General features: G+C 30.6%; 1 protein-coding gene across 2 annotated transcripts in view; it reads left to right on the plus strand.

Moving 5' to 3' along the window:
* LOC139528876 (serine/threonine-protein kinase NLK-like) overlaps nt 1-16146 on the plus strand; it is a 44476-nt gene that overhangs the window by 14769 nt on the left and 13561 nt on the right. For both annotated transcript variants that reach the window (XR_011665713.1, XM_071325108.1), the window contains exons 4-6: nt 3686-3792; nt 7436-7521; nt 8114-8323. Coding sequence is in view for 1 of the 2 variants with exons in the window: in XM_071325108.1 (XP_071181209.1) it covers nt 3686-3792; nt 7436-7521; nt 8114-8323 (403 nt within the window). In the remaining variant the exon portion in view is untranslated. The remainder of the gene's footprint in view (nt 1-3685; nt 3793-7435; nt 7522-8113; nt 8324-16146) is intronic.

Here is a 16146-nt window from a genome sequence, read left to right on the forward strand (position 1 = left end):
TTGTAAACGATAAAAGTAAATGAAAACTTATATACATTTGTTTAAATTGATATGTATAATTGCACTTTTTCATTCCATGCTAATTTAGTATACAAAGATCTTATAAAGGAAAAGAAACTCAGGAAGAACTTGACCTTAAAAAGATAATGAATATAAGGGGAAGTAAATAACATAGACATCAACCCGAAAACACCCTATAGACAATATATACAATGTTGGTAATTTGTTAGATCTATGTATTACCAACAGTCTCTGTCATATTGCACTATAGAATAAACTGACAATTTATTAGACTTGGTGATTTCAAGAAAACTCTGCAAATGGATTGATTAATTGGTTGTTAAATTCACAGTAGCAATTGTCTTTTCATGCATATTCAGATTGATAAAGTACATCTAAAGCAAAACTAGAATGAAACAGTAAAAATTTAGCAAATGAATATAATATATCTTTGATAATACCATAAAGTTATGTTTTATAAGTGATATATAATATTCTCAGAAGCCCTGAGGACCTGTATGTTTTTTCCTTTGTTAGTAAAGTTTTCAATGTCATTGTGTCTGTCCCAAGGACAAACGTTTGTCAATAGTCAGGAAGTAGTGAAAGTCCTCCATGTGTTTTACTTTTATCTAGATTAAATAGACTTTACAAAACTCTGTAATGATGCATTAAAATAGACAGATTGTTGGTGTGATGTGTTAATGTGATGTCATGATAAAACAATTGATTTTCTACTGGCTTTTGTGTCATTTTTTATTGTTGATTGATAAAAAGATATGATTGTTTCTAATATAATAATGAAAAGTGCTTTATATTGCTTGCAATTTGCACATAATTGACTGGGTTATGATAAGGGGTCCAAAGTTTGGGTATTATTAGTGTATACCTGCAATTTAAATTATTCATAAATTAGTGTACTTGCATCTTTATATCTTCACAACATTTGAGGGAATTATAGAGAGGGCTCAAATTTTCAAAATCCTTTGTATGAATATAATGAACTGTAACGTCAATGGGGTTTCTAAGGGCTTCTGAGACCTTGTGATCAGCTGTGGATCAGGTGTGATGGGAACAGAAAATTTGACACTTGTTAGCTATAAATAGTAAAAATATATTAATGATTTGAAGAGTTAAAGTTAAGGAAGAAACATAAGGGGAGGGGTGACCATAAAGTTCACGGAAAATCAATGACCTGGAACAAAACAATTTCCTAAAATAATATACTTAATTTGTGGCTGTATATAGACATGTGATCCCTAAATAGAACCTATAAATCATAGTATTGATGAATTCTCTATTTTAATTATATTGAAATTACTTGTTATTAAGAAACTCCAAGATTATTTTTATAAATACATTTGATAAGCTTGTAACCTTTGTATAAAATAACTTTATAAAGCTCTTTTGATTGGATACTTTGATGATAAACGTAGGATAGGATATTTTGACTTTTGAGATAGGATTTGAGATAAACTTGTGGTTTGGGTTCTCGGATAAACCACCCACTCTGATCGAGTCTCCAAACAGTTTTGTGAAAATTTACGTATCTTTGATATATATATATATTCTGTTGAAATGTTTTGTCAGAACTTGAAAGCTAAGTTTATTTTTGCTTCAAAGAGGAGAAAATCAACAAGCTCCTTTCTCACCTTAAAATATCATTGATTGTTTACTAAATGGATGAATAAGTAAACTGGCAACCAGTAGAAAATGTTTATTACAGATGTGTATGAATGGAAAACATATCAAACCTAAATTTTACAATCCGGAGTGTTATTGTCATTTAAAATAAACAGATTATTTTGACATGATTTTGTTTGGCATTGAGGATTGACAGGATCTATACAAAGAAAAACTAGACCCTGAGTAATGACAAATTTGTTGATAAGTTATGTAATTAACATGAAGTTTTTAGTACTTGTACTAAGGTACTAGTATTGAACTTTTAATGGGTTACAGATTGATCACTTTGTTGTCCAATCATTAACGGAAGTTCCTGATTACACTTTCTATTGATTTAAGTGCAGTTTATTCTATTATTTCACTCCTTTGTTTTTACTTTTTTCCAATTTTTAAAAATGAATTGTTTGTCCTCTTTTGATGGTTCTTTTGTTTGAGACTTTTTTTTTAACATGAAGTTTTAGTCTGATCTAGATGGTTCTTTGTTTAAGACGATTTTTTAAACATGAAAATTTGTCGGTTCTTAATGTTTCTTTATTGAAGACCTTTATCAGTCGGATCAGGGTCTTTTGTTGACAATTGTTTTTTCGTCTTTTTCTCTCCAGGCATGCATGAAGGACACAAAGCATGATACTTATCATACAATGAAAACTTGTCAACATTAAATTAATATTTCAAGGAGATTATGAAAAAAAAAGTCTTTGTTAGGGAATCTGATATGTTGACATTGATTTTTTTTGTCTTTCGTTAGGGACACTGAACTATAGAGACATGCAAACAGGATGACACTCTGTTTCCATGGAGATGTAAAATCAAAAACATTTGTGCCATATTTAAGAGAATCGATACACAAGAGCTTGATAGATTTTTATTTGAAGAATATAAAGAAGATCATATTTCTTCACCAATGGCACAGATTTTTCTTTGTTTTTATTGAAAAACTTTTGATCAATTTTATGCAAATTATTTGTAATTTGACAGATGATTGTTTAAATTAAAAAAAAATGTTGAAAAAAGAGAGAATAAAAAGCCATAAAAATTGATTTGTAGTATGTTTCTTAATTCATTAGTTCAATTAAAGTAATGGAAAGTCAAAGAATCAAGTTTTTTTGTTTGTTTGAAAAGTGGATTAAGATTAAAAGATTATAAAGTGACTTAGTTTTTGCATAATTTTCTTGAATAACACCAGAAATAAGATTAGAACAAAATATCAGTTCTATATAAAGATTAACTCTCTGCACATGTACTCCTTAACAAATAGTCAATTGTAAATTGATCAGTATAATATCTTTGTCTTTTGTCCTTATAAAATGATTGTTTATTATTTAAATGACGGCAGTGCTCTTTGTTTTGTTGGTTTTGAGACTTCCGTCCTCAAGGACATTGACACAATAAGACAGTGTCTCGACTCAGTTTTTTAATACGCAATTGCTATTATGCTATTACGAATATTGTTTTACGTCAGGTGAAGCCTTAACATCACACAGTCATATAAAGAACTAATTTTCTGTTGTTCATATAACGTATTAATGATTTCTTGTAAAATTTATTGCTTCAAGATTATACATTGTCGTGACATGACTTCGTTAATATTATATCATGTTTGTCTTTTTAATATTTTTCTTTGAATTAAACATTTTGTTAATATATTAAACATAGAATTTATGAATGTTAATGTGAATTACACAATGTAAGCCTTTTATACATTTTAGACTTCATCTACAGCATGAAGTTTGCTAATTGTTAAAGTCTGTACTATGATCTATTGCTGCAAACTTGTGTCTAGGGTGAACAGATATATCTCATTGGCAATTATACCACATCTTATTATATATAAAAAGAAGATGTGGTATGATTGCCAATGAGACAACTGTCCACAAGAGACCAAAATGACACAGTAGGTCACTGTATACATTGTCTTTTAGATATAATTGTAATTTTGTTTTGGTTAACATTGTATTTAATGCAGATTTTCACATTGTGAGTTTTCCTTAACCAACCCTAGATATGTGTTGACAGAATTAATGCAAAGTGACCTGCATAAAATCATCGTATCACCTCAACCTCTCACATCAGACCATGTCAAAGTCTTTCTATACCAAATACTCAGAGGTAAGTCATCGTATACCCTCAACCTCTCACATCAGACCACGTCAAAGTCTTTCTATACCAAATACTCAGAGGTAAGTCATCCTATCACCTCAACCTCTCACATCAGACCACGTCAAAGTCTTTCTATACCAAATACTCAGAGGTAAGTCATCGTATCACCTCAACCTCTCACATCAGACCACGTCAAAGTCTTTCTATACCAAATACTCAGAGGTAAGTCATCGTATACCCTCAACCTCTCACATCAGACCACGTCAAAGTCTTTCTATACCAAATACTCAGAGGTAAGTCATTGTATCACCTCAACCTCTCACATCAGACCACGTCAAAGTCTTTCTATACCAAATACTCAGAGGTAAGTCATCGTATCACCTCAACCTCTCACATCAGACCACGTCAAAGTCTTTCTATACCAAATACTCAGAGGTAAGTCATTGTATCACCTCAACCTCTCACATCAGACCACGTCAAAGTCTTTCTATACCAAATACTCAGAGGTAAGTCATCGTATCACCTCAACCTCTCGTCATCAGACCACGTCAAAGTCTTTCTATTGATACAATCTCTCCTTACGACTGTAGATACATCCATATTAGTTTGGATGAGGATGGCTTAGGAGATTTTTGTTCTTTTTAACTATTCAAAACAGCATCAAAGTTATAAAATCTTTATTCACAATACATTTGTAAGTGTAATTGGCCCGGATATTAGACATGGAAAGTTTAAAGTCAACATACTTGAAGTGCATCATGTAAAAAGCCCTTCAGATCTGATATCCTCCTACCATATATATATAACACGCACATTTCAACAATACTTATTACAATACAAATTTTACAGCAAAGTTCATGATTTTTAAGTGTAAAAAAATGACATGAATATGTTGAAAGTTGACATCTTTAATTTGAATACAGCATGTGCTTATATGATTTATAATAAAAAAAATATTCATGAAAAATAAATGTGGCTCTATTTAGTAAGTGGTTTATACCGATAAAACCCTTTTGATACTTAAAGAAAGGTTCGAGATCTGCATGACACATGTTTTATATTGCAAAGAAAATTTAAACATTTTTATATTGTTGAAAATGTTCATCTGTTCAACATAATAGATTTCAAAATAATTTGATTGTACATTTCCTCCTCAAACTACTCATCTATTCTAAGAAGAGACGATTCTGTTCTTTGTCTATTGAAACTCTTTATTATACAAAATGTGAATTTCCTTCTATACAAGAGGACACATGAACCAATAGAGATAAGGTTTAAGTCAACTTTCATCCACTTCAGGATAGGAAAGCTGTCCATCTTTTACTTTAGACTTCCGGACAGTCAAGTGGTAGTGGTATAACTTCTGCTCGTCATATTTCGATCATATCCTGGTTGAAACCGGGATGATATTAACTGACAAAAGTCGTAGGTAAACAATACATTGTTTCCTATTTAGAAAGTGGATATTGTTTAGTGTCTTTCTAATACATCCACAACCTCTTTATGTGTAAATAAGGATCAATCTTTTGTCTGCAGATATTTTATTTAGAAATAAGATGTGGTATGATTATTGCCAATGAGATAATTCTGCACAACAGAGACCAAAATGACACAGAAATTAACAGCTAAAGGTCCTTGTAAGGTTTTTAAAAAACAGCAAAGCCAAATACCTCCTTATAATTTTGTGACCATGAAGTTTACCTGTAGCAGTGCTGGGAGGAAGTTTCTGCTGATAAATGTACAAGTTTGATTCATGTGAATGTTGGGTAATCCCCCCTTTAAAGATGAAGGAAAAATATTATCAGTTGGTTAAAAGGAAGTTTATTCACATTTTAAGTATTAACCAAATTAAAAAGTTTTGACCTTAAATTTGGAAATATATGGTTAAATGAGAATGCTGTATTAAAGAAAAAATCACTTGTTTCTGATGGAGAAGTCAACTTCCTTCTATTAATCCGTTCTTCCAGGGATCCAATTGAGTATTCTTCAGTTCCCCTACTTGACATTTTTGTCTGGGTCTTAGCCCATCTGTGACAATTGACAAAGAAAGGGGAAAAATACCAAATGGATAGTCAGACTAATAGGTCGAAAACAAACTGACAATGCCAAGGCAAAAAAGAAAAACGACCAAAAAAAGCAAAGAAAAGAAAAGAAAAGAAAACACACACAACATTTGTTTATAGAGTTTTTCTGTTAATTATTAGACACTCTTTCTTACAGATTAATTCAACTGTTTCATTTTTCGACACTAAATATATTTTTAATGAGAAATAATTCAATAATTTAGTCAGTAATTATATACTGCCTGCATCAATATTTTATAGTACATGTAACTGAAGCTGATAATTAATTCTGTTTATATAATGTGATCTATAAATAGAAACATATTTAAAGATGATATATTCATGTCACATCTTGTCGAACAAGATATTTATAAATATATTTTTTTTAATCGGTAACATATTTTATGACAAAGTGAAAAATCAGCAAAAATTTAAATGCTGCCCTCAAACATGTCAAATATTTTGTAAACCGAACTCTTATATAGAAAAAAAAACGTGTCAGTGACATTAAATGAACTGGCACACAAATATATTTATTGTTGGATAATAATATTATTATTTAAACTTTAGTTAAGAGATGATTGACAATTTTCATTGAAAAACAACAAGCTTAAGATAATACAGTTGAGAAAGTACGATTATATCAGAGTTTTAAGCCTGTCAACAACAACAATTTAACTACGTTTTACTTATAGAAATCGAATAATATTTTGATAAGCCTATTGTTTACATCAATAATGACTATTAAAAGGTTTCTTGTAAAATGATAACAATTTTCTGATAACATAGAAGATGAAACAATTTGAAAAAAAATAAGTGAATAAAAATTTTTGGTTTTATATTAATACGTAAATATTGAAGAAAGTATTCAGTACTCCTAAGGGAACATAATCCAAGGACAAAACTAGCATAATAGTTTAATGCCCATAGATATGTGCACATGTGAAGTGTAATAATAAATGATAATACATTATCTGAAGCAAATTTAAGAATATATGCTTTTCAATTTTTAAGGAATTTACTTTAATGGGGGGAAAGAAAATTTGTTGTTATGTTAATATACAACCCAAGATAAACTTTATTCAGTAATGATCAAAATACTAAATTTGCTGCATTCAATGTTGTGTTTAAAATTGATCAATAGGATTGCTTTAATCATCAAAAGTTTATTAATTTAACTTTAAAAGAATGCCTTTGTTTCTTTGATACAATATTATTTTCAAAGTCCATTAACAGTTGTCTGGTGTACCTTAAATCAGTTCTTTGTTGTTAATATTAAATGCATTATTATATGGGAAGATAAATAAAAGCACACCTCTAGAAGAGCCTAATCAATTTGATTTTAAGCACAGCATTCTTTTGAAGGATTTGGCTCTAGTTTGTTTATATCAAGAATATAATGTGTATACCTAAAATTGAGGATGGAAATAGGGAATATATGTCAAAGAGACAACAACTCTACGAAAGAGCAAACAACAGCCACCAATTGGTCTTTTTGCAGCAAGAAAATCCTGCACTGGATTTGGGCCTCAGCTGACCCCTAGATAAAAATATATATGAATTTTTCAACATTTTCCTTTCTATTTCAGGATTAAAATACCTTCACTCAGCCCGGGTATTACATCGAGATATTAAACCTGGGAATCTACTAGTCAATAGTAACTGTGTTTTAAAGGTTAGTATTCACTTAGGATAATTGGAGAAACTATTCTGATGAAGAACAGCAACCAAGCCACTTTGCTTAGGAATGTATCATCTTATGTACAACCCACTTAGGATAATTGGAGGAACTGTTTAGATAAAGTACAGCAACCAAGGCACATTGCATAGAAATAAGGTCTTGTGTCCATCTCCCTATATTAAATAGAATCGCAGCATATACACTCATTGTGAATTATTTGTGTACAAAACAATAAACGAAAAACAAATATGATATACAGCAACAACAGTTTATTGAGAATAAAGATATATAACAAAGGACAAACACTGAATAACAGTCTCCTGACTTCAGAATATGGCAGAGGGTTGAACTTTTTGCTGGTTACAAACTCTCCCCTAACCTGTGACACCAAAAAATTACAAACACAAGACGTTAAGTACAATATGAGAACACTGGCAGATACTGAAAGTAAGTTCAAAGCCAATAATAACTAATAAAAAAAACATGTATCTTAGAGACTAAAATCTAGAATTGTTATGTATTGCTCGAAGTGGAGTGATAAATAAAGCTTGACCAGAGATTTAATTATTTTTATTTATTTTTTCAGATCTGTGATTTTGGGCTGGCTCGGATAGAAGAACCAGATGAAAACATTCATATGACTCAGGAAGTTGTTACACAATATTATCGTGCTCCCGAACTTTTAATGGGTGCCAAACATTACAGTTATAGTGTTGATGTTTGGTCCGTAGGATGTATATTCGCAGAATTATTGGGACGAAGAATACTCTTTCAAGCTCAAAGTCCAATTCAGCAGGTTTGTATAGATTTGTGATGTTTATAAGTTTGTCTCTTGGTGTCCATCGCTACAAGGACAAAGATGAAACTGAAATATCAAAAAAAGTGATTTTGATTGTTTTAAAAAACAAGTTGAAAATAAGACGGCTGTGGTGAGTTGAAGTCTTGATTTACCTGTGTGAAAAGAAAGGAAAACACTGAAGTCTTTCATGGGGGTATGCATGAAGTCATATGGCACCAAGTAATGATCACATCAATGCCAAATTTTTTGTGGACAATATGTGAGGCAAATTGCAGCCAAAGTATAAATTTGGTAAAATGATCAGTCATAGAATAGATCAAAGTGGGAGATCGTTTGATGAAAGATAAACCTTCTTCTTACATCAACATGATCATGCAGTGTCGTTTTAATATTTCCCTTATAATTGCAGTTTTTATTTTTCAAATCTTGCTAAAATACATAATTGAATTTTCAAAAACATTACGCAAATTTTGCAAAAACGTTTCTTCTCATAACATGCATAAGGAGAAAATAAGAATTTACAAAAAAAACTAACAAATTATAACCAAAACAAATTTGGTCTGAAATTGTCAGGCTTCGAAGCTTCAATATTTGAATGCATATTCTGTTAATACTGAGAAATATATCTAGCATTAAAATTGAAAGAGAAAGTTAGTCAAACAATTGATTTGAAAGAGATATAAAAGTTCTTCAAGACGTTATTGGATTTTTTAACTGCGTATAATGGACTTTTTCTGGGGCATGGTTATATAAATAATGTAAATATTTCACCGTTAAAAAGATTTAAGTCAAAATAAACGTGATGTCTGTTTTCTGAAGAATCAATATAGGAAAAAAGTTGATGGGATTGGATTCATTAAACTTTACTTCAGTATTGGGTCAAGAACTTTTATTGTGGTCTAGTATTGGTTCTTTAATGTTTAATTAAATGATTTTTCCTTTCTTAATTAGTCATCATGATATATGAAAAACCCTAGGATTAAATCCTGGAAACAATAATGCCTTTATCAAAATAACACATTACTACAAATTTATTAATTTACATAGAAAAATCACAATTTTTTACATGAATTTTACTTTTTTTGCAAAACATCAATGGGTACATTGTATCTGGCTTTCTCCACAAATGCTAATACAAAGTTCCCCTCATTGACGTCTTGGTGTACTATGACTTCCTTTACAAATACAAAATGGTCTTCATAAAATACCAAAGTGTGCAGAAAGTAGCATTAAACATCAATCAATCACTCCTGTCCTAATTTATTATGACTTTTCTGTGTGTAGCGTGCTGTAAGCAGTCATCATAAAACAAATAATGTGTAAACAAATGTTATGTTGTATAATCCGTGTCATGTCTGTATGCTTGGTATGTTACACATGCTTTAGTTTACAAAATACTCTAGTATATACTGACACACTTTATACATGTACAAAACATTCCCAATCTGTAAATACATAAACCATAAATCCTTAATATTCTGAAAATCTGATGTCAGTCACATCTATCAAATCTATGATCTAAGCCACATCTTCTTATCCATGCTTCAAGCTGTGTATATAAATTATGCTCCAAGCCACGTCCTTCTAATCCATGGTCCTAGCCACTTCTTATAAAAAAAATCCTAATTCAATTTTAGATTTTGCCTATTTTTTTGGGGAAAATCAACCATCCATATTCATACATTTCTCTTATATATTTGTAATCCAATGATTCAATGCCATGTACCTTCCATACTATTCTTGTCATGTTTGTTTAGGTTTAATGTTTAAAGATCTCATTTTTCTCCTTTCTAATTTAACATCCATTCTAATATTCCCATTTGCCATTTGCCTTGTCCATTCTAATCATTATTGGTACAGGTTCTGTCCTATATACTTAAGCCATTCTCTGTTCATGCAGTGTGTTCTGATTTGATAATTTAGTTCAGATATTTGTCAAGTAAAAGGATATATGCATATCTATTATGCTGGTAAATTAGAACAATTAACATTAATTAATTAAGTTTTACAGTTTTAGCATTCTCAACTTTTGGCCACACTTGTACCAAAAAGGAAACTATATGAAATGTGTTATGTGCCTGGAATTCTTTCCACATGTCTTCAATTACTGTTTATTGGGGCGTTTTATAAATGTTGCTTCTTTATATTTTTGGAAAATGACGCAGTCATTGTTCCATAACTGCCGACCTGATTTCTCTGCCTACCGCGCTTGGTTTCGTATTTACTAATTTCAATACAAACTGGAATGTGCTTGTGTTATCATTAATATGCATGAGCATTGTGTAGTAATCAGCCAGGAACCAGTTTACAAACTAACTGGTTTCTGTTTGTATTCCACTACAGGCGAACAAAGTGTTGTAGTTTGACAGGAACCAGTCCAGAATTTTGTAAACTACAAAACGTAATCGGTTATTATCATTCCGTTTTGGTGTTTCATACCGACTTATATGATTTGAATAAGCTTAAGACCCTTCAAACATTAATGTGATAGGTATATTAAAGACTGTTTTACAAAAGGATGAAACTGTTTTGCTTTAAAAGTCGTACTATAGTGATATATGTTATGTACGGATTTCCACTCTCACCGGTTAATTTCTTCTTTTACACGTGCTTTTGAAACTTCCTGTTTAAACATCGCAAGTTTTAAAATTGTTTTTTGAGTGAATTAAACTTATTTTAACAATCACGAAGCGTTCGGGAATCATTTCAAGCAGTTTCTTCTTCTCTTTGATGATGGAAAATAGGTTTTCTCAAGAAAATACCGCAAACGATCGCAGAGGAATTGAAACGTACAAGTCAAGTCGGCACCTGGTTAAATTTGCATCTAGTCAAATCGGCACCTATTTGACGTCAATTCGGCTTCCAATAATATTTATTATAATATTTTCTATTCAATTAATTAATAACTGTTACCAAGTACATAGTGAATATTAGGTAAACAACGAAACCAAAGTGAATATGTTGTTGTGTATAAAAGTAAACAACGAAGCTATTGTTTTAACCATTAGACAATTATTAAAATTAAATGGAAAACTATGAGTCCCTTTCAATAAATCAAACTTTCATGCCAAATAATTAGCAAATTTAAGGTGTTTTTTTTCAGTAATGTTTAAACAGCATTAAACAAACAATCCTGTAAAAGACTCAACTGGTTAAATAATGCATAAAAATATCCAATATCTCATGTATTAGTCCAAATAATAATGACGTCTGACAAGGCTATTTTATTTTTTTCTGGGACGCCTTCCTAAGACGTTCGTAGGAAGGCTTCCTAAGAAGGCGTCCCAGAAAAAAATTAACATAGCCTTGTGGTCATAGGAAGGTGTCCCAGAATAAAATTTAAAAAGCCTTGCCAGACGTAATAATTATTTGGACTACTCATATATATCATTAAAAATACACCAAAAAATTCATGTAGTTGAGAAAAATAAATACATACAAAATGTACATGAACATCCAAAAAAGTGAAAGTTAGTATTAACTCTTTTTGCTTTAAAAATTTACAACTGCATTTAAGTATTGAATGCTTTTTTTTTGTAAATTCATTGAGGTGTAAAAGCGTTGACCGAAGTACTTTTTGTATGAAGCGCGTAAGCGTAAGCGCTTCATTCTAAAATGTGCACACGGTCAACGCTTTTGCAACCCTATGAGGTTACAAAAAGAAACATTCAATACTTATAATTACTTTTTTTAGCTAGGATCATGAAAACACGAATTTTATAACTTTTTTATTCAATTCATCTGTGCACTTTATTGTGGGACCACGTGTTATGAATGAAAAGTTTTATTGAGTGATGCAATTGCTTGAGGAATAACATGTGATGTGCAGTTAGCCAATCAGAATAAAGTATTATAATGAAACATATATTAAATGTAATTATAACAAAATACATTACGTTGTAAGAGTTATCTCCCCAAACACTGTTTTTCTTGTGGCCACCTCTCCTTCGTAACCGTAAAAGATTTTATTTTACCAAATTGCTCGTTACATATTTAGGATAAGAATATTCGTTTGAACCATAGCCATATGAGAGTTATTCCCCCTTTTTCATTTGATTCAAGCGATATGCATTTTCAACTGGTAAACCATAACTGATAGAGACCTAGGGTCTTCATGAGGTCATTGGTACTAAAAATGAAAATGAGGTCAATGTCAAAGGTCAAGGTCATATTATAAATTTTGATTTTGGCTTATTTTCACTTCTTTTCAAATACTGTATGACATTTTGACAAATAATTTTTCATAAATTATTAGTTGCGACATGTCCTTACTTGTATATTTTGGTTGAAAGGCTGCGCATACAATAAAAGGGAGTTTTTGTCCATTTTACATTTAAAATTATGGTCAAGTGGAAGTACTCATTAACCAAACATATTAAAGACCTAGGATATTTTGATTCAAGGTCCATGGTTTGTGACCTTGAAATTGAGGTCAAGGTCATAGGTTAATAGGACGTCATAAAGCCATATGAACTAACATTTTAAACTGATTTTTCATATTTCAATATAAAAATAGATCTTTTCTAGTGGAAAGACTTCAATTGTTCTCTGAACGATTTGTTTTTAATTTACTTCATATTTTGTGGGAGAAGGGGGTTCAGACTATGTGGTATCAGGTCTGTTTGCGCCCAATACACTTTCGCACCTCGCACGTTCACACCCAAGGTCCGTTCGCACTCTACTCATTCGCGCCCAATTTTAATTCAAATTCAAGTTGAATAATTGGAAAATCATGATTGTTGTTTTAAATTGCTTTGGTGTAAATACTGAATGTATTTATAGCTTGGTATGAGTAAAACATTGAAGATTTTAAAGGAAAAACACAAAAGATAATTGTTTTTAAGCCCTTTGATCTGAAACAACGAAACAATAAAATATAGGAACCAAAATATAGCAATCCACTATTATAACCAAAACATGATAAAATTTATTCAACACACAGAAAAAAAATTAGTCAGAATCTCACTTCATTATGAAAGAGGTCAATGAAACAAAGTATAGCAATACACTAACCAAAACATGATTAAGAATTATTCAACGCTAAATAAAACGTTGACAAAATACCACTTTATTTAGAAAGGATTATTATTATCTTTAACAATACGCTATCCAAAACATGATTAAGATTTATTCAACACAAAAAAAAAAATGCTGTCTCACTTTATTTTGAGACAATGACAACAATTATACTTATAAGAAAACACTTGCTAACAGAGTTATTAAACACAAAACCAATTAAGATTAGTTGCGAACATGTAGGGTGTGAAAGTGAAAGGGGGCGAACATGAGTTGGCGCAAACGTGAATGGGCGCGAACGGACCCGGATTCAGCCTATGTAACAGTGAGAAATATAGAAGCCTTTCTACAGTATTTATTTGTACAATTCAGGTAGTCTTGACCTATTCATTTGTCTTAAAAAAAAACCAGCCAGTTGGCACCTTCACTTCACACACACACATATAAGAATATCAATTATATGCTTACGAGACATGTTGCATTGTTAAACTAATTACGGTATGTGCTTGCATAAAAACTATCCCAATATTAGAAACAGTGGCGTCATTTTTCTTCAGAGCTTTCAGCTCTTTGATTAAATTAATTTCTTTCATAGAGATGACTTAGGATATAAGGTGTAAAGACCCTTTTGTTTGATTTGGTGTAAAGTGGAATATTTAGGTGACTGACTTTTTAAACTAGAAATACGAACAAAATAGAAATCTTAACAAAGACAACCACAAAAATGGCTGACTCATCAGAAATTCATCAGAAAATTCGAACACCATGACTTTTCTGTGGTTAAGGTTCCTTAACATAGATGTTTCAAATCCACAGTCATTTAATTTTGTGTTTGTATAAATCCTTACATTTAATGAGGGTTCCAATGGGGTACCGGTATCATGTATGAAGAGGCTCTAAATTTTTATTACAGTTAACTGTATTAGATAGTGAATTTTTTTTTAAAAATGACCCAAATGATACATGTACATTGTAGTATGACCATGTTACAATACAATACAATACAATACATTTTTTTATTTTTCTAAATTAAAGGGCCCATTAAGAGCACATTAACATTAATAACAACATGACATAAACATATTACAGAGTGATTAAAGAAACATAAAATAATAATTCAAATGCATGAGGAAAGGGTCAGTGGTCAGGAGGAGATAATTTTGCTATCTACTGGAGTATTGAACTAATTTTCTGATTTTAAGTAATTGCTACATAAATTTTAAACCTATATGATTCTAGGGGTGTACATGTATGATGCTTGATTGACGGAAAACGATCATTGCCACCCTCGTCAATAACTAAAGTATGTTAAATATACTTGTACTTGTTGACACTATAAGTGTGCACAGGAATGCACTTAAAACATTCATATGATGGAGAATAGTATAAAAAAGTAAGCGATTATCTCTCCCGTACAATAAACACATTAACACATTGTGTATGAATCCAGCCAATGAAAAAGTCTGAGATCTTCTGCATGTTAAAGTATTGATCCAATTAATCACTTCGGTTTACTAATGTATGGTTTGAGGAAGGTCACGGAAGTCGTAAATAAGAACAAAATAGTCTGAATGAAATAGTTAAACTTATTTGTATGATATTAGCAACAAATAAATAAACAAATAAATATCACCTTACCTAAGATTTGATATATAAAAAGAATTGTAAACAACAAAACAAAAATAATTTAATACGTTAAATGATAAAGTTTCATTACATGGACAAAAACAATTTGAAGTCCATTAAATGGATAAAAATCTTCCCATATTTTTTAAAGATTGTAAAATATCCATGTAGAATCAACTTGTGTCTAGACTCTTTATTTATTTATAACTTTGTCATGTGATGTAGGTACAAAATGTATTTGTAGGTGACTTTTGACCATAAAAATCACCTCTTTTCTATTTTTGATGAACTTGTTAGGTTACTGTATAAATATCTGTTTATATTTAATTCTAACAATTTGAGTTTGGAATGTCACCTGCAAGTGTTGATTTTCTACATTGTCCTCGTAAATAGTTTTCTTTGTCATCAAAACAATTCAAAAGAAAATAAAAAAATATGTGTTTATAACATTATGTAATTTTTCTTTGTGATCTTGATACATTATATAAAATGACACAATATTGTTATAACATGTATTTCTCAGATTAATTCTATAAACAGCCTTCAGGTGAACAAAGCAAATTAAACTTCTAAAAGGTCATTTAAATGGGGCATGCTTTTATACTGTCTGTAAATCAAGAGTTGAATTATTGTGCTCAAAATAAAAAATAAAAACTTGATTGATTATTGTTTTAACAGCTATATCACAGCCAGCCTATAAATATACTCTTTGAAATGCTCATTTACAGCCCATTTGACATCTAAAAGTTAAAAGTTTGATAGAACTTTCCTGTGAGCCATTCACTTCACTAGATCTTTTCATCCTGAAATACCAAAAGAAACTTTAATGGAATGTAAATTATTAAGCATTTTGATAATATTATCTGATAACACATATATTGTATCAAATATTTTAAAACATGAAATGAATTTATGAATTGATGACTAAAAGTTTTGCAGAACTGGGTTTGAATCGATGCCCTTCACTAGGTTTTGTCATGAATCTGAAAGACTATATATACAGTGTATCATAACAGGCATTGGAATGCAGATGAAATGAACAATATTATCTAAAAGTATATCTTGTATTAAATATTTTCAAAAATGAAATGAAATTAAAAATTAAATACCAGAGTTGAAGAAACAGTAATATCATTTAGAAGTCCCAGTTGTAGAATTGATTAAACAAGATATAGTAG

The sequence above is a fragment of the Mytilus edulis genome, chromosome 6 (genome assembly GCF_963676685.1).
Source record: "Mytilus edulis chromosome 6, xbMytEdul2.2, whole genome shotgun sequence".
Lineage (NCBI taxonomy): Eukaryota > Metazoa > Mollusca > Bivalvia > Mytilida > Mytilidae > Mytilus > Mytilus edulis.